Source organism: Ananas comosus, linkage group 25 (assembly GCF_001540865.1).
Source record: "Ananas comosus cultivar F153 linkage group 25, ASM154086v1, whole genome shotgun sequence".
Taxonomy (NCBI): Eukaryota; Viridiplantae; Streptophyta; class Magnoliopsida; order Poales; family Bromeliaceae; genus Ananas; species Ananas comosus.
In genome coordinates this window covers 500,732-524,907 of record NC_033645.1, presented here as the reverse complement: position 1 = coordinate 524,907, position 24,176 = coordinate 500,732, and the positions used below count along the sequence as shown (strand labels likewise).

The 24,176-nt window shown below is 36.0% G+C and overlaps 2 protein-coding genes across 6 annotated transcripts; one reads left to right on the top strand and one right to left on the bottom strand.

The window, feature by feature from the left end:
• Nucleotides 8,270-16,341, top strand: LOC109728926. Of its 4 annotated transcripts, none has more exons than XM_020259477.1 (3): nucleotides 8,270-8,480; nucleotides 13,206-14,220; nucleotides 14,311-16,341. In XM_020259477.1, the coding sequence occupies exons 2-3, from the start codon at nucleotides 13,335-13,337 to the stop codon at nucleotides 15,945-15,947; spliced, it is 2,523 nt and encodes an 840-aa protein (XP_020115066.1). In that variant the 5' UTR covers nucleotides 8,270-8,480; nucleotides 13,206-13,334; the 3' UTR covers nucleotides 15,948-16,341. The 4 variants fall into 4 exon arrangements, with proteins under 4 accessions (XP_020115066.1, XP_020115065.1, XP_020115064.1 ...); XM_020259476.1 differs by adding an exon at nucleotides 10,995-11,093 and having other exon boundaries at nucleotides 8,271-8,480; nucleotides 13,206-16,341; XM_020259475.1 differs by adding an exon at nucleotides 10,995-11,130 and having other exon boundaries at nucleotides 8,271-8,480; nucleotides 13,206-16,341.
• LOC109728925 (peptidyl-prolyl cis-trans isomerase CYP21-1) lies at nucleotides 17,606-22,637 on the bottom strand. Of its 2 annotated transcripts, none has more exons than XM_020259472.1 (7): nucleotides 22,223-22,637; nucleotides 20,602-20,680; nucleotides 19,606-19,653; nucleotides 18,950-18,973; nucleotides 18,604-18,786; nucleotides 18,056-18,131; nucleotides 17,606-18,001 (listed from the first exon to the last, which is right to left on the bottom strand). In XM_020259472.1, the coding sequence occupies exons 1-7, from the start codon at nucleotides 22,295-22,297 to the stop codon at nucleotides 17,818-17,820; spliced, it is 669 nt and encodes a 222-aa protein (XP_020115061.1). In that variant the 5' UTR covers nucleotides 22,298-22,637; the 3' UTR covers nucleotides 17,606-17,817. The 2 variants fall into 2 exon arrangements, with proteins under 2 accessions (XP_020115061.1, XP_020115062.1); XM_020259473.1 differs by having other exon boundaries at nucleotides 17,606-17,980; nucleotides 22,223-22,634.

Genomic DNA, 24,176 nt, shown 5'->3' with positions numbered 1-24,176 from the left:
TGATTGTATAAAAATATTTTTTTTGTATTTTTATTTGAAAAAAAGAAATGTGATTGGCTTGTTATTAATGACGTGGTGCAAGTGTGACAATGTAGAATTCCTCACGAATGACGACTCCCTCAACTCTGCCTCGCTCTTTTGGTAGGAGTTTTTTTTTTTTTTTTTTTTTTTTTTTTGGTCTTGGGGATGTGGTGCATGCATCACCGAACACGTATATTTTTTTTTAGAAAATATAGCATATTATCTGTTTATTCATAAGAAGGATGAATTAAGTATCGCGCATGAGAAAGTATATCTTTATCAAATAAAAAAAAAGTTGAAAAAAAATTGAAAGTTCAAAAAAAAAAAAAATAGTATAGTAAGGAACAGTAAAACATTAAGAAAAATGCTATTTGGCGAGATAGATTTCTTTCGCTGGGTCACCAACCGCTTGATCTTATCCACTGCCATCAGTGAATAGGCGTTAGCCTTTCGAAAAATGATACTGTTCCTTACGTCCCAGAGGCCGGTTAATTTGGTTCGAGACGACGGAGCACTGTTCCACTTGTCCCATACGGATCTCATATCGTCCCCCAAGTCCCTCAACTGAATCCCCTTCATTGCCATCGCTATAAAAAATATACTAATCTTTTAAATTGTTAATTTGTTTTTTTTTGCATGTTATAGTACTACTCTTATGAATAGTGGATTTTTTTTAAATGTATGAGTATTTTACTTAGCATATTTTTATCTAAACTATAAATTATTTTGAATCAACTATTCAATCTTTCAAAATTTTAATTTTTCTATCCAAACACCTGCCTTAGCTTACATAAAAATAAAAAGAAAAGTTCTCAAAGCATATGAGTGATCACCGGCTAGTTTGTTTTGATATCTAACCAAGGCCTTAGATATGAAGGCCGATATTTTTATAAAACTTACGCGGTACGGAAACTGAACGGAATACGGGATGAACGGAATACGGGATGAGATAAGACTCGAAAATGTCGACTCAGCATTTTTCAAAAAATTTGGACAGGAATACGACATAGACACTGCTAATAAAATATAATATTATTAATATAATAATATATATTTATTATATATAAAATATTAATTTTCGTAATATATTGTTATATTTCTCATATATAAACGAAAGTTAGTAAAATTTTCATTTATTATTCGTATATTTTAAGAAGAAAATTTTTTCACTAATTTGTATGCATTCATTAATTAAAAAACTAAAGTATTTATTATCTTATATTATATATGCATATATAAAAAAAGTAAAATAAAAATATGTATATATATTTTTTAATTATTTGCGCTATGGATTGTCATTTAACGCACGTCTAATTAAGAAGTGTCAACACCGAAGACGTGTCTGACACAGACACGCGAGACTTATAGAAATATTCGTGATACATGGTATATAATTCAAAATTTGATAAGAGTAGAGCAAGTTCATGTGATTATTACAGCTCTTCCACTAAATTGACGGTTCAGCACTCCATTGATAGTTTGAGGAGCCTGATGTACTATATATTCATACATTAGAAGATTTTTATAAATAAGCAGGAATTTGTTAGATCGAGAATGACCCACAATTTATATAGTTTTTATGTGTCTTAATCTTTTTTTTATATCTCTAAAAAATTAAGATAAAAAATAATAGTATTTTTAATATTTATAAGATTTGTTTGATAGCCGTAAGACGTGAACTTGAATTAAATATGAAGAATTAAATAAAACTAGGAGCCTGGCGGGATTCAAAATCAAGACCTTATGTTTTGATATCATATTAAATATTAAATTATATAAAATAATTATTTTTATCTAAAAGCTTTAGCTAAGAGAGAACGACATTTTTAATAGGGGCAATTGCTTATATACGTCTGAAAAATTTCCGACTTTCTGATTTATCCCTCTTAGAAAATTAATATTGAAAATGCCCTTTTTACGTTCCAACCTATTTTTAATATACCCCTAATGTTAAAATATGTTAATAAATTCTGTTATCTCTATAAAATTACTATTTTGCCCTTTCAAATATACCCTTCTACCATCACCGACTTTTCTTATTTGCCCTTAAGTTAGGGGCATAAAAAGTATTTTGCTTTTTGGTCTTTTCAAATATACCCTTCTACCATCATCAACATTTCTTATTTGCTCTTAAGTTAATGGCAAAAGTGGTATTTTAATTTTTGTAACTGTGGTAGATATTTAATTCACGTTTAATCCAAGTTAACTTAACGGTGGTAACTGCAGGAATATTTTGGAATAACAGAGAAATATATGAGGAGTATATTTGAAAGAAAAAAAAAAGTAGGGGTAAATGAGATATTTTTGAAGTTTTGAGGGGTATATAGGCAATTATCCCTTTTTAATATTTACATTCGACACAATCATATTAATTGATATTTTTAAAAAATGAGTGCTAATTTCTTTGTTGGTTTTTTTCATTTGACGCTGTTCTTGTCAATGAAAATTGGAAGAGAAAGTTGAAATCAGCTTTTGGTCTAAAAAGTAAGAGATTCAAATTTAGAACATTTTGGTTGGGAGATTTTTACTGTTGCAATTGTTGCTAGAAAGAGCAGTTATAGTATATTGTTCTTCTACTTTCTTAGGCCTTTGAAAGGGAAAAAGCTCATTGATTACTCACTATAATCTCTAATTTGCAACCACAAAAGTAGCAGCCATAAAAGTAGCATCCACTGCACAACAAGTTACATACATTCATTGAATCATGTCATGCATATCATACTTAATTTTTTGTTCATAATAAATAACTAACATTGTGGACCACTCAATGTGATCAATCAAATTTGAGAGACCAACAACATGGAAAAAAAGAAATGCAGAAGAAGTGTGGCGTCGATTCGATACATTGAACAAAATACATTTTCTTTTCCAATCAAATGTTTTTATTTTAATATAGTGTCTTATTATATGGTGCAATAAGGCTACAAAATAATAGAAGCAACTAGACTGCAGAAGAAGAGCTCATCAACAAAATCTTTTTTTTTTTTTTTTGCCGACCATCCCTAAAGCAAGTGGCAAAAGACTTGGTGGTTGGTATTCGAGACCCAAGTTCGAATCCTAGTTGATTCACATTTGCAGCTAAGTTTATTTCTAAATAAAATAAACGAAGCGGGTATCGTACTACCTATCTCTCTCTCAAAAAAAAAAAAAATTTGTTTTTTCTTTTTTTTGAGAGATAGGTAGCATGCTATCTGCTTCGTTTATTTCATTTAGAAATAAACTTAGTTAGAAATGTGAATCAACTAAAATTCGAACTTAGGACCTCGAATACCAACCACCAAACTTTTTGCCACTTGCTCTAGGAACAGTCGGTTTTTTTTTTACTCATCAACAAAATCTTACTAAGACAGTTCGATGGCTATGTGATTCATCCCATGTCCAGATTTTTACGGTCTGCTCATCGTATTGGAGGACTTTTAAAAAAAGAAAATGAGCTACTATTTATTCATTTTTTTTTTTTTTACTCTGAAAGGAATGGAATTTGAGACAAAGAGAATGTGCTTTCCCTAGTTCTTCCTAGTTCCTATGGTATGGTTCTAGCTAGTAATGCTCTACACTCAATATTGTCTATGTTTGCAAAATAACTTATTTTATTTTAACTCATTTGTTAAGATAGGCTCCTAAACCCCCTACTATGCCATTTTCAACAATCACAACTATTCTATTGTGGGCACAACATGATAGCATTTTACAATCTGATAAAGTTGCAAATATCTAAATTGGCATATTCTTCAGGACTAATTGTGTTGTAAGGGGCAAACCATGCATCACATCAAAATTTTCAAATATTTTTTTTAAAATTGAGAAAAAATAAAATTTGATTGGTGGGTGTTTCCCTTGATCTTTGTCTTAATTAGTTTCTAATATGTTAATTTATGTTCAAGTAATAATATATTATTTATAATAATTTTTGACGTCATGCTAATTACCACTAGTTCAACAAGCTATGGTCGATTCAAATATTCAGACCAAGTAATATTATACTTATAAACATCTTGCATACTTTTAACAAATCCACGAATTAAATGGATGTATTTATTTAGGCCGCTCTTGATTAATGATATACAAGAATTAATTACTACAAGTACGTCATTCAGAATATTGCTCATATTTATATTTATATCTATACATTATTTTTTCTAAAATTGTTACATGACAATTTTTTCTTAATTGTTGAGTGTAGACTCTACTCCGAATCAGCTCAAATCCTTTTTCTTCTTCTTCTTTTGGCTGTTATTTTCGTTCATCAGTAAGATAAATTTCATATCTTATCATCATTTTTTTCATCATCGTTTATTTTTTTTTTCTGTCAATGTTAATTTTTTATTTTTTTTAAATATCTATCCATCGCATCGTGCGGGTTATTACGCTAGGATGTATTATTGATTCGAGATACAGTTTACATCCAACCCCTTGCTAAGAATTTTTTACGTGGGAGAGTTCAAAATGTAGTTCTTTGGAAGTGCCGACATCTATAATGAACAAGTTTTAATCAGTTCCTGTGTATTCTGTAATAAAAGGTTTCATACCAATTTGTCAACATATCAGCATCTTATAAAAATAATATATATTTAAATAAGCTACAATAAAGTAAGGACACGTTTATTTTGTCTGGATTACGAGAGGCCGAAGGTCGCGAGCTTTGACTTCGCCTGTGAAGGGAATGAAATTGCAACACACGAGCGCTGTATATGAAGTCGGAGCCGGTGATCAGAGTCTTCGCGCTTCCAATTGAATGTGTCCGCCGACAGAGTCGGATCTGAATAGTTTATATACTACATTCGTATCTTAAAAAAAAATAAATAGAAAAATATATATATTCTACCAATTTAACTTTGAATCGGGTCCGGATCTGAATACTTAAGTTAATAATATACCCGTCGGGTCTATTTGAGCGGATCTGAATAGCGACTACCCGTATATTACCCGCTTAAGACTGAGTACGGATCGAATATAGATCGGGTCTAAATCTGATACGTATATCGGTATACATATATTTTTTATAGATTTTATTAAACAGTTTATGAACAAACCAATAAATATCTCACTATAGAAAACTCGCATTCTAATTAGCTGCATCCAATTCAATAAAATTCATTCAAAAAAACGATTCAAGCATTAGGTTTTAAAAAAATAAGGAGTAAAATAAAAAAAAGGGGATAAACAGAGCGATTAGAATTTTCACTAGGATGAAAATACACATAGACCATTCATTTATAAGTTCTATTCAAATTGATTTCTCAACATTTTTTTTTTTTTTACTTACTATTGGAAATTTTACTGGGTCCAGGTCCGGATTTGGATTTGAAAACTCTTCCAGATCCTACCCAATAAACGGTCGGGTATGGATATAAAATATCCGGATCCATATCCAAAATTTTAATGAATATATTTTTTTTATTTGTATCTTATCTAGTTTTTATCGGGTTCCATTCGAATCTGAATATGATCCAAATAGAATCCGGATCGGATATAAAATATCGGGTATTTTGAATGGCTTTACTTCCGATGCTCCCACAACTCTCGGCATTCCATCTACAGGTGGCAATCCAACTCGTTGTTCGCGAGCCAACTCGTGTTTAACTCGAAATAAGCTTAAGATCGGGTCGCTCGTTTAGTAAACAAGTCAAATACGAACTGAATTTTTCAGCTCGTTTAATAAACAAGCCGAACACGAGCTTGGTCAACTCGCACGTGTTCAGCTCGATAACAGCTCGAATTATATTTTATATTTATATAATTTATTTAATTTATATTTATATATACTTATATATATAAATAAATAATTATATATATAATATATTTTTTAATTTTTGATTTTTAGCAAAAAAAAAAATTATTTAAAAAGCCGAGGTCATATTATAAAAAAAATTATTTTATATAAAATTTCACAATTAAATCAAAATTTAATGGACAAGATTTTATAATTTTTATCAAATATATATATATATATATATATTCAATTTAGCTTATTTAACTTATTTTTTGTTTACTGGCTTCTAAGCTTGTTCGTGTTTGACTTGTTAATAAATAAGTTGAATACAAATCGATTTTTTTGACTGGATATTTTAATAAGTCAACTCGTGTTCGATGCGTTTATTGAACGAACCGAACACGGGCCGAACCTCGCTCGTGTTGGGCTATTCGACACCCCTAGTTCCATCCATCCCCGACCTTGTTTTCAAGTATCAGTAAGCATGACATTAATCTAAATCTAAATTGAACAAGCAAGCCTTAAAAATGACACAGTTGACACATAACGTGTCAGCTTTCCGCTTCCCCAAATCGCTGTCTGCTGTTGCAGATTGGACAGCTGTCTGCCCGCTGTCGCTTTTTCTGAAAGCGCCGGGTGCGAGCCTGACCGACCCCACACACCCCCCCAAAACAAGGACCAGACTGCCGTCCTCTCCCAGTCGCTGTCGCCCGCTACCGCCTGCCTGCTCCCGGTGGCCCCCCACCCCCTCCCACCGGTTCAGTCCTCTCCCCCTCCTCACGACAAACTATTACCTACACCGCGTGTATAAATATATCTCATTCAATGTGCGCATTCCAAAAATTCTATCGAAGATAAAAAAAGATAAACTTCAAATACCACCAATGTAATTTCACACGTTCTCATTTTAGTATCCTGTAACTTAAAGTGTATCAATTTTGTATTCTATAATTTTATTTATTTTTTTTCGTCAGTTCTTCCATTCATTTTTCATTAAATTATATATAAAAAATTTCAGATATCTCACTTTTAGTTTATTGAATATTCACTTTAGCACCCTTTAGTTTTAACTTTATCATTGATTTAACGAAAAAAATTAGTGAAAGGAATAACAAAAAGAGAAAAATAAAATCACAGAGTACGAAAGTGATACACTTTAAACCACAAGATACTAAAGTGAGAAAATGCGAAACCACAAAAATGATATCTGAAGTTTTTCCAAGATAAAGCTTAGCCGGTCGTCTCTTGCGCAAGTGATAAAAAACTTAATGATTGGTAATCGAGATTTCAAGTTCGAAGTCTAATTACTTCATATTTTCAGCTAAATTTATTTCTAAAAAAATTTGAACGAAATATCTAGCATGCTACTTTTTCCTCTCTCTATCTCAAAAAAGGACAAGTTTTAAGTATGAACTGAAGTTCAGATAAAAATTAATTTTCTTCAGTTATTTATTTGTATAGCTTTAGACTAAAGTTTTTTTAAACCTACAGTTCATTTGGTAATAAACGAATGACGTATAATCTAAAGATATAATAGATGAATTAATATTATTTTATTTTTTTGTAATTAATTTTGGTATGGGTGGGCAAAAGCCAATTATACTATTTTAAAAATTTTAGTTTCAAACAAATGTAAAGTTATGGTGAACTAAACAGTTAAAGTTAATATATACTGTCGAGAACCATTTTATCTCTCTCTCCTTTTGAAAAAATAAACACACTTTGGAGATAAAAAAATTATAAAATTATACACATCGCTTTCCTAGGGATGAAATAATTTATTTTTTCCGGTTTTCATTTTTTGAGCTACTTGATATCTTAGATAGTAGATTTTGAAATACATATCTTTTCTATAAATTGGCATATAGTAAATATAATACACATAGGCATATTCTAACTAATAGTAAACAAAAACCAAAAAAAAAAAAATTATACAATTTCATAAAAGGATCAAAAAATGAATAAAAATAAATTTGAACTGTAAAGTATATATATAATAGATTTTTGGATAAACTTGAAATTGCCTCTCTTATGCTATAGCTTATTTTCATTTTGGTATTCTGTGTTTAATAAGTTTCGCTTTGTCTCCTTACAGTTTAGCTCGTTTTTCCTTTGTCTCTCCTTATATTTTAGCATATTTTTAACTTTGTCATCCTGTGAATAATTTTTTTAAAAAAATTTATTTATCATTCTATTTCATATAGAATTTTTTTGGTAAAGACAAAATAAAAATGAGTTAAACCACATAGAAAGAAATTTGAAGTTTGTAGAATTTCTTATTTTAAAATTGCACCACTTAAGTGCGGTGCATGTACGTGTGCACCAGGTGCAGGCAATACTTGTCGGCCACGCAGGAGCCGTCACGCGAAACCCCTTCCCAGCTCCCCCACCACCGGTGCCGCACGTGCCACCCCCGTGGGCCCCCTCGTGGGCCCCACTTTCTCCCTCGCGAGAATTAAACTCGATTAATTAAAATCGACACAACGGAATGTGAGAGAGAGAGAGAACAATTACAGAGGCGAGAGAGAGAGAGAGAGAGAGAGGGAGGGAGAGGGAGAGAGAGAGAGGGGGGGTCGCGCTCAGAGGTAATTAGGTAAAGCGAGCTCTATAGAAAGCGAAGATTCGAGGAGAGAGAGAGAGAGAGAGAGAGAGAGAGAGAGGGGGTGGGGGAAACGGTCAAAAAGCTGGGGCACCTCCTCCTCGGTTTCTAGGGTTCCGGCGACTCTGCAGCGGCGGCGGAGATTTGGTAACCCTTTTCGCCATCCTATCTCGAATCCTTCGTAGACTTCGTAGTTTTTTCTTTCCGTTTCGTGATGTGTGTACAAGGTTCTGGTATTTTGTGTGTTTCGGAGCATTTGGGGCCAGATTCCGACTTGTTGTGTTGCTTATGACACTTCGAGCGAGGAGACGACGATTTAGGGCCTAGATTTTGCTATTAATCGTCGGCTTCAAGCGAAGGATCGCGATTTCAACATTTTAAGGATATATATATATATATATATATATATATATATATATATATATATATATATATATATATATATATATTAAGGTTATAGTTGTTTTAATTAGGGCGTAGAGAGTTTGTCGACCAATAGATGATCGTCTAGACCTCAATTGTGCTAAGATTAGCCGATTAGGGTTTTGGTTTGTGCTGAAGTTAGTTAAATCCTTGATTTATTGTCTCTCTTTGCTGTTAATTCGATTTTTTTTATTTTTTTTTTATCTTGGGTAACTTGGGGCCATTAATTTGTTAAATTATGAACATAGTGATAGTGATCTCTAATGATGTTTTCAGGTCGTAATTCATTTTCTGATCGATTAGTTGATAAGTTGTAATGGTTGATTTGGTCTTTTAATACCCTTTACCTTTTTCCTTCACGTTTTTGGCAAATCTAGTTACTTTAGAATGATAAATGGCAATGCCCTTAAGAACAGTGAAACTACTTTAAGTTTCATCTCTTCTTGTTTGGACAAGGAAACCATATTTAGTTAAGTTCATGTTGTTATGTAACTTCCGCTGATAATCAGCTCTTAATTTTCAGAACTTTGATTTATATGTCATGGGGATGTTCTGGTGGTTTCTCTTTCTTGTATATTTCGTCCTTTGGACGGTGGCTGTTCTTGTCTTAGTTGAGATGTTAGGATCTAGGTATGTTTGGAACCAGTGATCCTGGTCCTGCTTTCTTCTGGCATAACAAAGCAGGGAAGGATAATCGAAACTACATTCAATCCCTCAGAAAAAAAAATTGCAGTAAAAAAGCCTCATCCTGTATTTAAAAGGTAGCAGGATTTTTAGCCATATCTCAAACACATTTACCATATGTTCTTAGGATTTAGTATCGCTAGAAAGCAAAAAAAAAGGAGAATCCTTGATCACAACAGTCTGCTCCGTATGCAGTTGAATTTCAGGCTCAAGAAGGGGTGTGATTCTGTGTGTTCTAGGTGGTGCTGTAGCTTTTCTTTTTGGCAACATGGCTCCTACCGACTCATTCCTCAGATGTTAACATAGGATGCATAGAAAGATGTTGGTATCCAAACCACCAGACTACCTCGTGAATGGCGATGTAATCTGATTTCTGCAATTTTGTTTGGTATGATTGTGTGGCGCCCCACTTCCCAGGGAGTCACCCATCCTAGGACTACTCTAGCCCTAGCACGCTTGATTCTCTTAAATCGCTTGGGTCTAGCCACCGCCCAAAATGCTATAGTTGGGTTAAAAGATTTAGCCCTATTAGTGCCATGCGATGTGAGATTTGTCTCGCTAGTCTTTTGCCGATGTTGTAGGGAGCCGTGCTCCACTCACAACGGTTATTAGCTGGGGAGCCACGCTCTATTTGCTGTATAACCCTGGCTAAGCCGAGACTTATCCGACATTTCCGGCTGGTGATTCGCTCTGATATCAACTGTGACGATCCGACCTGCTAACAATAATAACTCGTTGGTCCTAAACTACCGACTCAAAATGTTTAAGCCCAATTATTATTGCTAGGGTTCAAAGTCTCTTATATACCCAATCACAACCCTGTTCCCATCCGATGTGGGACTATTGGGGTGTTACAGATTGAGTGTCCAAGTTGCACAAAGAAACAAAAGTTCCATTTTGCACAAACAAATCGAAGTTTGAAAGTCTACTCCATTGGCATCAAAGTGGGTCTTTTTTTGGGTTTGATTTGGATATTTCTATGGTTAAATTGGGTTTGGATTGTACTTCTGTTTATCTTTTGTAGTTGCCACATCACTAAGCCTGTGTGCTGCCTAGAGTTATGAGAGCCAACTCTTGTGTATGTTTAGCTGCTCTTGCTTAGCAATGGCAACTATCTAAAATTCCAGATCTACTAGGAGTGTGATTTGTTTATTTTATCTCCTTGAGAATGTGGTGAGTGAGATGAACTTTGTTGGTCTGATAAATATATGATGACATGATTGATTGTCCTTATTCTTCATCTTGGAAAATGAGGTGATATTCTGACTTCAGTTGATTGCTTGGTGCTCACAATTGGTAATATTTCATGAGCATCCCACCAAAATTTTGATATGTTGGTTGCCCACTTCTTCCTTTGTAAAGCAAATTAGTGAAATGTGAATATTAATTGGTGTCTGTTATCTGATTTTGGTTGATCAATGCCTTTTCTAGTAGAAGGGCCAGATTTGATGGTTCGGCCATGCTGTATTAAGTTTTTTACTATATTTTCTTGATTTATTAGTAGGCATTCACGTGACTTTGCATGTCATCATACACTTTATATGTGGATTGCAGGAATTTATGGCTTGCCCTACTTGCCTATAAGGCCCAAAAACAGAAAAATGTGCAAAAAATCGGAAAAAAAAGAAGAGGAAGCTTGCGGGGCAGGGACAGGTTTTTGAATGTCTGCTTGCACGCATACAACTTTAGAGTACACCATATCTTCTTTTTTTCTTTTTTCTTTTTTTCCCCCTTCGAGTCCCTTGTATACTACTAGTTAGGCTGTTATTTAAGGAAGCAAAGACTAAGCGTGCACTTCCTGTTAGGTTTTCTAGCATAGTTCTTGATGGGCAATAGTTCAATTTCTTGTCCCTTACGCTGTACATCAAACTGACAATTGATTTCACAACACTATTATTAATATAAAGCATACTGAAGAGAGTGTGTTCCCACTACACTCAAACAACTAAACTAAAACAGCCAGTTAGACTTTCCACAAGTTAAAGAGCTGTTTTATTGCAATCTACCTTTTGGCGCATTTTAGGCTCATGTCATCCAAGTTGTACTCTTCTAGGGATGATAGTCCTGATGAGGGTGAAAGATGACACCTTTTTTACGTACGCACTTGTTTCTGTCTTCAAGAAAAAAAAAAAAAATTAAAGGAGACCATACCAAGCCTTAATTTCATTAATGCTGGAGATTTGCTGCTTAATCAGATTGGATAATACGTGATACCATCAACAAGGCTTCTGCTACTCATCTTGACCATGACTGTCCTGACCATATGTAGCACTTGTTTGGTTGTAGTCAACCACTACATAAATCACTATTATGTCCAACATTGCTAATGTCTGCATAATTGTACTTACAGTTTGCTAGTTTTAGTTTTGTTCCTTAATATGATTTCTATCACAACTAATGCTTACTATTTTTGCTTTCACAATTTACATTATCCTCGTAACTGTCATCACTAATTGAACAACCTACATTCCGTTCTTCTGAATTCTGATTTTTCTGTCCTTTTTTTTTTTAATTTCTCTTCTCTTTTTACAGAAAAACATAATCTTAGGCCTTTACCTTGCATGTTCTAAAATGTATATGTTTAGCTTATTTTCTACTCTTCCAAAGTGTTTTGGTGTTTAGCTTATTTTCTACATTCCGTTATTTGTATTTTCTACTCTTTCAAAGTGTTCTGGTATTATAATGGCAAGAAAGTTAAACAAAATTCATAAATAGGCAATCGGTTATCTGTAAGCAGTCCAAATTCAGCAATTCTGCAAGACCTGAAAGACACGTAAGGAGATCATCTGCATAAGTGCTGTGATCTAATACTCAGGATATATACACTTAGAAATTCAATTGCTTTGCTTACATAGCACTGTTGTGTTCCTATCAATCATTTAGACCTACTAGATTTAACAACTCAGAAATTATGTGGAAGGTCAAGATAAATGCCATTTGTGAACATTACAAATTCCCTTTCAGCCATTTTTTGTCGAGTTTTTCAGTTTCTACCATTGAATGTCATATTGGCTGATAATTACAGTAGGTATTTTTCAGTGTTAGGTTTTTGTAACCATTGCCACATGACAGAGGCTTTCTTTGAATCATGTTATTTGCAGAGAAAGTTTGGATTGCATGATGTTACAATAGTGTTTTAGGATAACATGATCAAGTACGTAAGCTGTACTAGAGTGTTTCCACATTGTGCTTTTCACGAGGGAAGCTGATTTAATGGAGCTAATTAACCATGAAAGACGGGCATGGATGTGGGATGCAGTTGACCAAAGTCTTTATGATATAAAATGAATCTTTTTTCCAAGATAAATGTGTAAATGAGCTTGTCTTGAGCAACTCGAGTTGACTTCGAATCTAATGAGTTGGATTGATCTCACCCTGATTATATATGAGCAGAACTTGAGCTTAGCTCACTCATGTTTGGCTTGTTTACACTCCAACTGGAATCCTTTCGAACATTAGATGCTTTAGGAATGATTGAAACATGCTAGACATGCTTTGTTACTTTTTGTGAGCAACTCCAGCAAGACATTTGAGAGTAAGCATCAATTTCTTGACATATTAGTATGTAACATCTTTCATTATGAACCATGGCTGGTCACTTCTTTATTTAAGTTGCCATTAGAACCTACTCGCAAGCTGTCCGATATCTACCTCCCATTGAACATTTCATTAAATTTCCATTACATAGTGGACTGATCCAACTCATGATTGCCTGTAATGTTTTGTGCGACTAGACAACTGATTAAGCTACATGATCTTTTGCAGCTATAGATTGATGTCGGTGGTCATAAAGCTCAACTTATTTTCATTTCAGAGTGGTGATGGCAACAGCCTTTTCTCGCAAGGATTGCAAAATTAAAGCTTTCACCTATATGCGTATTGTGGATAGCCATAATGCTTGGTAATTTCTTTACTACTCCTGAAATGAATGATGGTATAGCTACTATCACCAGAGTTGAAGAGTTGGTTTGTGAGATAAAAAAACTGAAAGATTGTGTTAGTAGTAACCTACATGATGCACTAAAGCAGTGGTCAGCAGTTGCAGGAACTTTAGCAGTTACAGAGAACAAGGAATGCCTTAATCATTTTGTTCAGTTAAATGGGCTTAACTTCCTCAACCAGTGGTTCCAAGAAGCCCAAAAGTGCAGTACTGATATCGGCGATAACTTTTCCGAGGAATTGATAAACTCACTGTTAAAATCACTAGAAAGGTTACCATTAGACGATGAAAGGTTAGCTTCTTCTGGAATTCGAACTACTCTTGAACAACTCCTTGTTCACAATAATACTCGAATCAAGGAAAAAGTGAGAACATTGTGTGGTAAGTGGAGTCAATTGAAGGATAATAGTCTAAGTTCTGAGGTAGTATCCAAAAAGGATCCAGAAAGTTCACAACCTCCTTCGGATATTGGAAAGGATTCTACACCGAGTCAGGTTCCGCCCTTGCCATCTAATACCACTATTGCTTCTAATGCTTGTCAGGATAATTTGTCCATTGCAGAAGAGTCTTCTGCTTCCCCTGCTGCTGGATTGGCCTCCTCCAGCTCATGCAGTTCACAGGTTGATAAAGGCAAGAGTTATGATGTACCCAATGGTGTGAAAGAGATGCAGATTGATAAATTGGAAAGTGATTCAGGCAGAACTAATGAAAGAGAAAGATGCAGTGTTGCACCATCTAGCAGTTTATCTTCCTCAATACCTGCACCGCCAATTCCAATTGAACAAACTGTATTGAGTAACTCAGATTTGGATTCTAGGAGAAGGAATGACTCCTGTACAGGTGCCATTATCGAGCCTCGATCTGATAATGCTATAGACCAAAGTAAGGCTTTGGATTTGGATTCTAAGAGAAGCAATGACTCCTGTACTGCTGCCATTATCGAGCCTCGATCTGATAATGCTATAGACCAAAGTAAGGCACAAAGCCCTGAGTTTTTTCCAACAAAAGAAGCATCTGAAAGTGATAGCGACAGTAAAGATCTTTGTGAGACTTATTCTATGACAATGAAGAGATTAGAGTTGGACCATATAAACATTAGTTCAGAAGCATTGGAGGCTAAGGCTACTGAGTCCTCTGAAAAGAAGTTGAAACTTGATACTGACTATGAGGATATCGATGCATTGGAAGTGGCAAGGCAAGTTGCTATCGAAGTTGAAAAGGAAGTTGTTGACTACAGAGAGGCTTTATGCAGCTCTCCTGATGCCCATTCTGGGGATGCGAAGGTTGCTGATACTTTTGATCTCAAAGAAACTAAGCAGGATGAACCAGTGATCAGGGCAATTGATAAGAATGAACTACCAGGTGGTGGTAATGCTTCTCTGAGAGAGGATGGTAATGCTTCTCTGAGAGAGGACGGCGGTTCAGGAATTACGGAGAACATCAGTTCTTGTAGTGAAAAACATGAAGCAGATTTAGAATCACCCAAGTTGAATTCTGCTAAAAAATTTGTTGGTGAATCTGGTAAGGATAGATGTGGCTTTGATCTTAATGCGAACATTTGCAACGAGGAAAATGATCTCTATATGAAGCCGGCTTCTTCTCTCCCCATACATGTAGCAGCTTCAAGAGGAGCTCCTCTTTTGCCGATTACTCGTATCCACTTTGAGGGTGAGCAAGGATGGAAAGGAACTGCTGCCACTAGTGCTTTTCGACCAGCTTCTCCTCGAAGAACTCCTGACGATGAGAAGGCAACTACAAGCCTTAAGCAGAAGGCAAATTTCGTGGGCATTGATCTAAATGTGACTGAAGGTGAGGATGATTCTTCAACCGAAGTCATTTCAAGTACAGAAGAATGGGCCAATTTGGACCTAAACCGCCTTGGGACTGAGAATTTTGACTCGAAGCCAGCGGTGAGGGATTTTGATTTGAACGACAATCTAATGTCATTGGATTCGGGTGATTCTAATGAAATTTCTTCTAATGCCTCTGTAATTACGCTTATGGGCGCAAAATTGACTGTGGATAAGAAAGGTCATTCCGAGAAAATTCAACAGCCGCCCTTTCTAGGAAACGAGCGGCATGTGGGACCCACAGTTTCTTCGGTATCCATGCCGCCATATACTGCTCAGATTCCTTCAGTATCTGTGCTTCCTTATACTCAGATCTTTCCTCCGGGTTATCCCATGACTACTCCGGTACTATATGGACCTCAGAGCATTCCTTTCATGTTTGATTCTAGAGGAAATGCTATTGTTCCGCAGGTTATCAGGGGGCCACTCGGCGGCCCACTATCAACAATGCCGCCATTTTTTCCAAATTACCCCTCCAACTTGGAAGAATTCGCGTCTCTACGGCGAGGCCCGGATCTGAATTCTGGAACTGTTGCTTCATTGGATGGCGTGAGTAGGGATTTTCTTTTGCAAGGCCACAGTGGTATGACTCAAGAGCCGATGAGAGGCACCTTGCATCCTACCTCTACTTCGGGGATGGCCGTGAAGCGGAAGGAGCCGGAATGTGGGTGGGAACCTTATGTTTTTGGTCACAAACAAGTCACATCTCGACAATAGTCTTTTCCCCCTTTTTTTTTCCTTTCTCTTTGTCAACATTTTAGGGATGATTGGAAGTGTTGCTGGCCCCTAAAAAGGTTGGGACAAGTCGACTATCTCAGACAGACTACTAATAGGTAAAAAGTGAATAACGCCAAGTATAGATAATTTGTTGGAAATTTGATTTCTGAGTATTATTTAGGGATATTTGATTTGAGCAAAAGTAGTTGTTGGAGGTATGGTTGTTTACATGCAAGTTTAACTAGTAAAGCAATTTCCCCCCATCCGTTGGAACCTCGGTACATGTATCTCTCTCATAAACAAGCTAACATAGTTGCCTATCAGTTGTTACACATGACATGCTTCTTTTTAACTCTTCTTTTTTTTAAAAAAAATTGCGGTTAATTCTTGCTTATTTTATTGTGTCGCAATTGATTGGTTTTGTAATCTGATAGTATGATGATTAAGTAGTGTTCCTTTCAGGGCGTGGGGTCTTGAATTTGTGGCAGGAATTGGAAAATTTAATGCCTCGGTTTTATATATTTATCTTTGCTAAATTTTGAACTTTTCTTGCTAATGATACTTCATTTATTTTTATGTTTTTTTTGGTTTGAAATGGTCATTTGTTGTCATTGTACGGGCTATTTATAAAAGTTGCTTCTAATTAACTGCTGACAAAGTTGGATCTAAGTTGAAATTCTTTTGAAGGTTGTGGGATATCGGCATTTTCTGGCTACTGCATTTTTTTTCAAACTAAAAAAAACTAAGTGTACCAGTTTTCTTGTTTAACCTGTGTTTACCTATCTATCTTCCGAAGAAAAGGTCAATTATGCAGCTCCGTCGCTAGTAGATTCGAACCAAATATTTCAAAGCACCACACCAGAAAAAAAAATTTCCTCCACACACTCCCTCATCGATGCCGAAGTAATCATACACTATATTACCGTGAATTACGGATGTAAAACAGGCCGGGCGGCATGTGGGCCGCACGGTTTCAGGCCGAGCTACAGCACAGCACTAATACTGTAGTACCCGTGCCGGACCGGCTGGGCTGCTCCTTTGCGGCCCAACGTCCCGGCACAGCATAGCCCGAAATAGGCTTGAACGCCGTGCAGGGCCGAGGAGAGGCAGGCGGCCTGCTAGCCGGGCCAACACGGTTTGGACCCCCAAGGGTGCCTTGGGCCTTAGGCCCGAGCCCTTAGAGAGCCCTCCTCCCCAGGAGCTCTCCTCCCAAGATCTAACCTTGGGAGGAGTGATTTTGGTTTGGACGAAAATTCCATTTAATTTTTTTTAATGATATAATACAATTTTATTTTTTTTAAAAAATTAAATATTTACTATATTATAATTATTTTTATAAATTTTTAATGATTTAATCAAAATATTAATTTAAATAAAAATATTTATTGTTTATATTTTTAAATTTTATTAATAAATTTTTTTAAAAAATTTTTAAAATAAATACTTTAAGAGGCCGGCCCGAAGCACAGCCCGGCCCGGCCTGGCACGGCCTGTGCCTTCTGGCCGAAGGGCCATGCTAGGCCGGAGGCTAAGCAGCTCAGGCCCGGCACAGCTTGGCCTAAAATTGAAGCCGGGCTAGGCCAGCCCCTAGCCTGTTTTGGCCCAGCCCGGCATGGCCGGGCTTTCAACCACTATTTGTGAGAGAAAAGGGGCGAAAAAAAAGGAAAGACAACGGGTTTCCACACTTAAACAAGCTATCAATGAAAGGAAACCCCCACAACCCCCTAAATTTGTTTCTTTGATCAACTACTCTCCTAAATCACTCTGATTTTACAACATCATGCAGTTCATGTGAGAGTCAGACCTCAAATGGCCAGTCGAATTCACGCTGCTTCAGCATTTGAATGGGATTGATGCAGCAAGAAGTAACTCAGCTCTCCTCGTCCCATTTGCTCTTCGGTATCTCGCCCGAGTCGACAATGACAACCTTCTTTCTCGGCTTCCCGTTGTAAGTCCCAGCTCCCCCCTCGATGGCGTAAACCACATCCATACCCTGGATCACCTTACCAAAAGCAACATGCTCCCCGTCCAACCTAGAATCAAAAATTCGTGTGCTACGCATGAATTAGTTTGTTTGATTTCCTAACACTTGCACAGCCAATGCTTACCAGAATGTTTTAACTGTGGTTATGAAGAACTGGGATCCATTTGAATTAGGTCCGGAGTTCGCCATAGATACGATACCTATATATAAAAATAAACACTCTCAGCAATGACAAGATCCATGTAGCAGAGTAAATAGAAATGTTTCTTCGAGAATCCGGAAAACAGTGGCGGAGTATACAAAGAATTCCAAGATCTCTGAACTAAATGTATGTTTTCCGTGGTAATTGGTAGCAATTTTTGAAATTGGTCCTAGATGTGTAAACAGTTGATAATACTAATCAGAACATATAATTTTTGCATCAGTTGTAGCCAAGCAAACGTATGGCTTTGCATCTGTGAAACTCAACCACAATTTTTATATAAAATGATAGAGAACACTCAAGGATGACTTGCATAAACTATTAGCAGGAAGCCTACAATGAGTATGAATAAATGGATATTGCAATATGTAAAATGCCATGTTGAAATTCATGACAGAATAAGCTGTACGGTCTAACTGCGGAGAGTTATGAGAGAGTCGAGCAAGATTGCATTAGTTGAAAATCTGAACCTGCATGTGAATGTTTTATGGTGAAGTTTTCATCAGGAAATGTGCCACCATATATTGATTCGCCGCCCTTTCCATCACCTTGAGCGACATCACCACCTTGAATCATAAAACCTGGTATTATGCGATGAAATGGCGTTCCCTTGTAGTGAAGAGGCTTTCCACTGGCCCCCTCACCTTTTTCGCCTGCGAGTGGAAAATGGTATTACATAAAATCAATAAAAATGGTCATTTAAGTCAAGTAGCTCACACAATTTTTGCTGTTGAAACTTTCAAAGAACTTTTATATGTCATATGCTTCAGAATCTGCTAGAAACAACAGAAAGAGGCAGAGATGTAAATCGAGTACCTGTGCAGAGGGCCCTGAAGTTTTCTGCAACACAGGAAGTAGGAAACAATTAGTAGCCATTTTAGATGTGTTATAATTATAAAAGCATAAATGAAATATATAAACTATAATGCTGGTACTAAAATACGCACATAAAGGTCAACTGTACATCATAATATGAGATATTAACATATACGGGTATGTCCTCCAATTTCTATCTACAAAAAGAATCATGACACATGAATGCTTAGGAAGAGAAAACATTATTCTTGAAGTTGGAAGGCAAAGGAAGATCAAGATTACAACATAATGAAAAGAAACTAAAGTGTAAAACAAAATGATGCCAAAAGGTAAATCTCATTTTTCTCATCTCGCCTCCATTAGTGAAGTAAAAATCAGCAAAACCTCTACAGCTTGAGCAAGAAATCACGAAAAGCTATTTGTATTATAGTTTACATGCTTATGAAGATTATGCTTGAATTGGCGACTAAAACTAGTTGATGAACAGTTCAGCTGTCAACATGTATAAATAATCAAAACAACCCATTAAGTTTTAAAAACTAGTAAGAATCTATGTGATCCTCTATTTTATATTGGTATGTTCTCACTAAGATCATACAGAAACCAGCAAGTCATTATCAGCATGTATGATAAGAAAGAAAAGCTCATAAGCCTACCAACAGTTTTGGGTACCACTTCGCCATATAACCCGATGACAATTCTACCTGAAAAGGATTCACATAAAAAATGTTAAGGATGTATACCCTTCATGGGAAGGGAAGGATAGAGGATCTGTTAATAAATCAGGAAGCAAATAAAATGAATGTCTTAACTTCTCTTTTCAGGGAAACTTGACATATTAATCAAGAGGCAACTGAAGCAGTACAAACCTAATATAACTGTCAAATGCACCTCTATTGTGAGTATAAGTAGGTGCAAACATCATAGTGAAACTCACCCTATATTATAGTGTTCACCTACAAAAATGCTATTGGAACTGGACGAATAGAGAGAATATTTACTATTTTGGTGAAGTCAAATCACAGTGAGAGCAAACATAGAGTACTGTGACGATTAGGCGATAGAATTTCGGATTATGCTCACATGGCAAAATATGCTAGAAAAATCTTAATAATAGGTTCTTTACTGGAGCAACCAAGCTGGAAAGCCAAGTAAAAGATGCTGCTAACTGATTAAAAAAAATAGTGAATAGAAACACATCATATAGATAAAACATAACGCCCTTGTACTTTCACCTTTCATGAAATACTTCTGTTAATTTTTTAACTAAAGCACAACACCTGTAAATGAAGGGTTTAGGAAATCCATTAAAGCAAACCTGGCCAGTGCAATCCAGATCCTTGAACCAACCAAACAGAAGTTAGTACTAATCTAGGCCACATATTTGCTGATTTTAGCACCATGTAGTGCTCGAAACTAAAAGAACACACAATCCAAACTACTGAAGAATACAAAGAATGGTATTCTGAATGAAAATTAGCAATTTTGCCGGAAGAATGAAGAACGTTCTATGAACGGAAAAGATATGTGCTTTTACTAAAATAAGAAAAAAACGTACTAAAAACCATGGAAGAGCAGGTGAAAAAAAAAACATTCATTTCTTGCAATATCATATCGTATGGTTCAAAATAAGGCCATTCTGGGAGATTTACCTGCACGCTGGCCGTCAATATCAACATCCAAATAAACTCTATGAGTTATTTCAGGCAACTTTAGACTTTGAAGGTACCCCTGCACCCAAAAAAAGGATAATTGCTCTAAAGTTTCTTGAAAATAACTTCATTATGCAAATAAAAAGAGGCGAATTTCTATTTTGCAGGAGAACTTCTCAAGTATTCCTAACATTTGCAAGTGAAATGCTAATCAAGAAGTGTCCGAAAATGCTTGAACTTGACCTGCCAAGAAATAATCTGATATGGCTCTTTAATTGTCGCAATGTTTCACACGAATCAACACTAAGGTAATTATGTTCTATGGGTACAGTTCTCCCATTCTCTATCTTTTGAAATGTCCTTTGAAAGAGAGGATAAATTGAACTATGTACTTTCAAAGTAATGAAATTTCATAGATGCACCAACATTTCTCACTCTATATAAAATGACAATGTCTGCATTGCAATCATAAAGCTTGGAAGACACAAAGCTTGTTACAGAATGATACATGGCTAGGCCCTTTTTAGCTGCACAAAGTACCAATGGTCACAATTTTTACGTCGTACAAACTAAGTCTGTTTACTTAAAGTATCATACTCTATATTCTAGATTAGTGGCATCACAAATAAATTTATGTTCTCTTACTAGTTGCCAAATTCTCTTGAATCCACCAAAGCAATAAATAAAGAGCACAGCCTATTTCTTGAATCCACAGAAGAAAACTCCTAACGGATTGCAATGATCAAGAGGAAAAGATTAATGGCCACTAATTCGACGATCTTCGCTATCGAAGTACACCACGCAGATGATTGAGTCCTAACAAACAATAGGTCTGAACTGTGCTTGTTTTTTGAGTCACACTTTCCTTCATTCTTCATACTGATCTCTTGCTCAATATCACCGGATTGCTAGTTTGAACTTCCACAGCATGCAGATAAGACCCTGGAATTCTTTCAAAACTCGATGACAACAAATACTCCTCCACTCAGTTTTGACAACGAATACTCCTCCACTCAGTTCTTGTAATTATCCGCTCAATTTGGAGGAAATTTTCATGTAAAATTGGCACATTTAACTTGTAATTTGATTTGGTTTCTTGGTTTTCGGCTACTAGTACAGATTAGTATTGATTTATGTGGATTTAAGATCATTCTCAGATCCCAAAAAACCATCTTGGGATATTTGTTTCAATGCCTTTTCTGTTGAGAAGGCCATCAAAGGCGGCAATTTCCGGCACGGCATAACAACACTTTCAATATTACTCATAAAATGTCACCAGCACTATATAATGGCATCAAGAAACTCCACTATTGTTCCTACCAATTCAGAATCTTGCAAACAGAAACAAAAACCCACAGATACCGCAGAGTGCTCTAACCACACCTAAGCAAAAACCCTAATAAGAAAACAAGACTCGAACTTCGACACCGTGAGAGGGAGGCCACTCATGTTTCTAACACATTTCATCAACATTTTTCCAAAACAAATCCCACATTTCCTAATAAAACTCTACCACAACCATAACCCCATCTCCTAGAACAAGCTCGACCACGCACCGATCAAGAACAAAGAAATCCAACTAAATCGAACATGAGATTAGGTCGAGAAATCGAAATCGAACCTCCTTGCGGGAGATGGAGAACGCGATGAGGACGATTCCGACGACCGCGACCGCGACTACCGCCCTCTGAATCATGGCGCCCTCCTCCTCCCCCTCCCCCTCTCCCTCGTCTCCTCGGCGCGCGCGTTTCCTCCTCCTCCTCCTCCTCCTCTACCTCGCCGCCGCCGCCGCCGCCGCAAGCACCATCACATCCACCGCGATCCGCTCCTCCTCCGCCGCTCCCTCTCTCTCTCTCTCTCTCTCTCTCTCTCTCGTGCGTATATGATGGTGGTGCGAAGACGAAGAGGAAGATGATGGAGCGAGGAAAAGGGAATGAGGATCACAGTGAGAGAGAGAGAGAGAGAGAGAGAGAGAGAGAGAGTTTGTTCTTGGAGCTCTGGCAAAATCGAGATGCTGCGGCTTTCGCCGCGAGGCAGGGGCTTTTCCGTAAATATGTAAATTAATTTTAGATTAAAAATAAAATAAATAAAAAGTTTTATTTATACATCACAAAATTGGTAAATACCCCGGCTTGTTTGTTTTCATATCTATACTGGGAGACGCAATATATGTACGGAAACCAACAACATTTTATTTTATTGCACTTTCCCACACATGTTAAGTAATTTTTCTACAATCTTAAATGAAACTTTAATATCTCCAGACACTTCGCCCCAACTCTGTTTTGCATACTAACATTAGGCTTAGTTTGGTATTGAAATCTATCTAACGCTATTAGATAAAATAGAGTTGGGATAAAAGTATATAGGGATATGCTTCTGCATTCTTCAGTAGGATCACAGAAAATATATCGTAACCGATTAATCAGAACGCAATATTATGTACGAAATAAATAATGTATTTTTCTATTGTACTTTCTCACCGCACGTAATGCAATCTTTCCGCAATCCCAAACGAAGTCTTAGATGGACGTGAATGAAAAGTGGGCCCTTAGTTGGACTTTCCATTTGGGCCGAGAATAATATTATATTTTTACAAAGTTAGTTAGACCTCTGTGGGCTAAAATTATCACTCGGCCCACTGATATTTGTAAATTATTACGAACAGATATATCATATATGGTCCAGATTTTAGAGATCAAAACAAATTGAGAAAATGAATGTGGTGCCACCACAATTTCTCTGATATTCTTTCTCCACCTCTCTTGGAAGTTCTTAGCATAGAGATTTAATTAGCAAGGCCTTGGAGTTTTACTATTAGCTTAAAAACCTATTGATATGGCTTCTAGAAAGTGGTATAACAATATCTTCGTATCTTGGGTTTTATGAAGAGTGGAGGTCGTCTGAATCATGTCGCGCATGGAAAGATAATGAAGTAGTAAATGATAAAAATTTAAACTATTTAAGAGTCCATTTCGCATTTTACTTTAGAATTTACTATTATTAGATAAAGTGTTGTTCAAGAATTTTTGCGTATTTGAATATTTATTATCGTCCTTATGATTTCTACTATAATAGAAGCTCATAACTGGGACCAAACAGAAGCTAATAAATAGTAGATGTGGAGAATTGAATTTGCAATCCCATGGTTTAGAAGAGCTTAGGAGTAATCATAATATCGTATAATTAAAAACAGACATTCTCAAGCATCACAATGATGGTCTTAACATAAACAAAAGCGACTCTTATTGTGAAAATTAATTGAAAAATACTAATAACTTTTTTGTTTTCTGAGAGAAGAATAGCATAATATCCGCTTCGTTTAATTTTTTTTTTTTTTTGAAATGAATTTAATTGGAAATATGAATCACTAGGTTTCGAATTTGAGGCCTCGAGTACTAATCATCAGACCTTTGTCGCTTACGCTAGGGATGGTCGGTAATATTAACAACTACTCATCTTGCGCATTAATTAGTAGAAAGCTTTAGAATTTTAGCCTACAACTTCTAAAACAAAAAAGATGAAATCTACTTTCGACAATGAAATATTTTATCTGTTGAATATGACTAACTTCA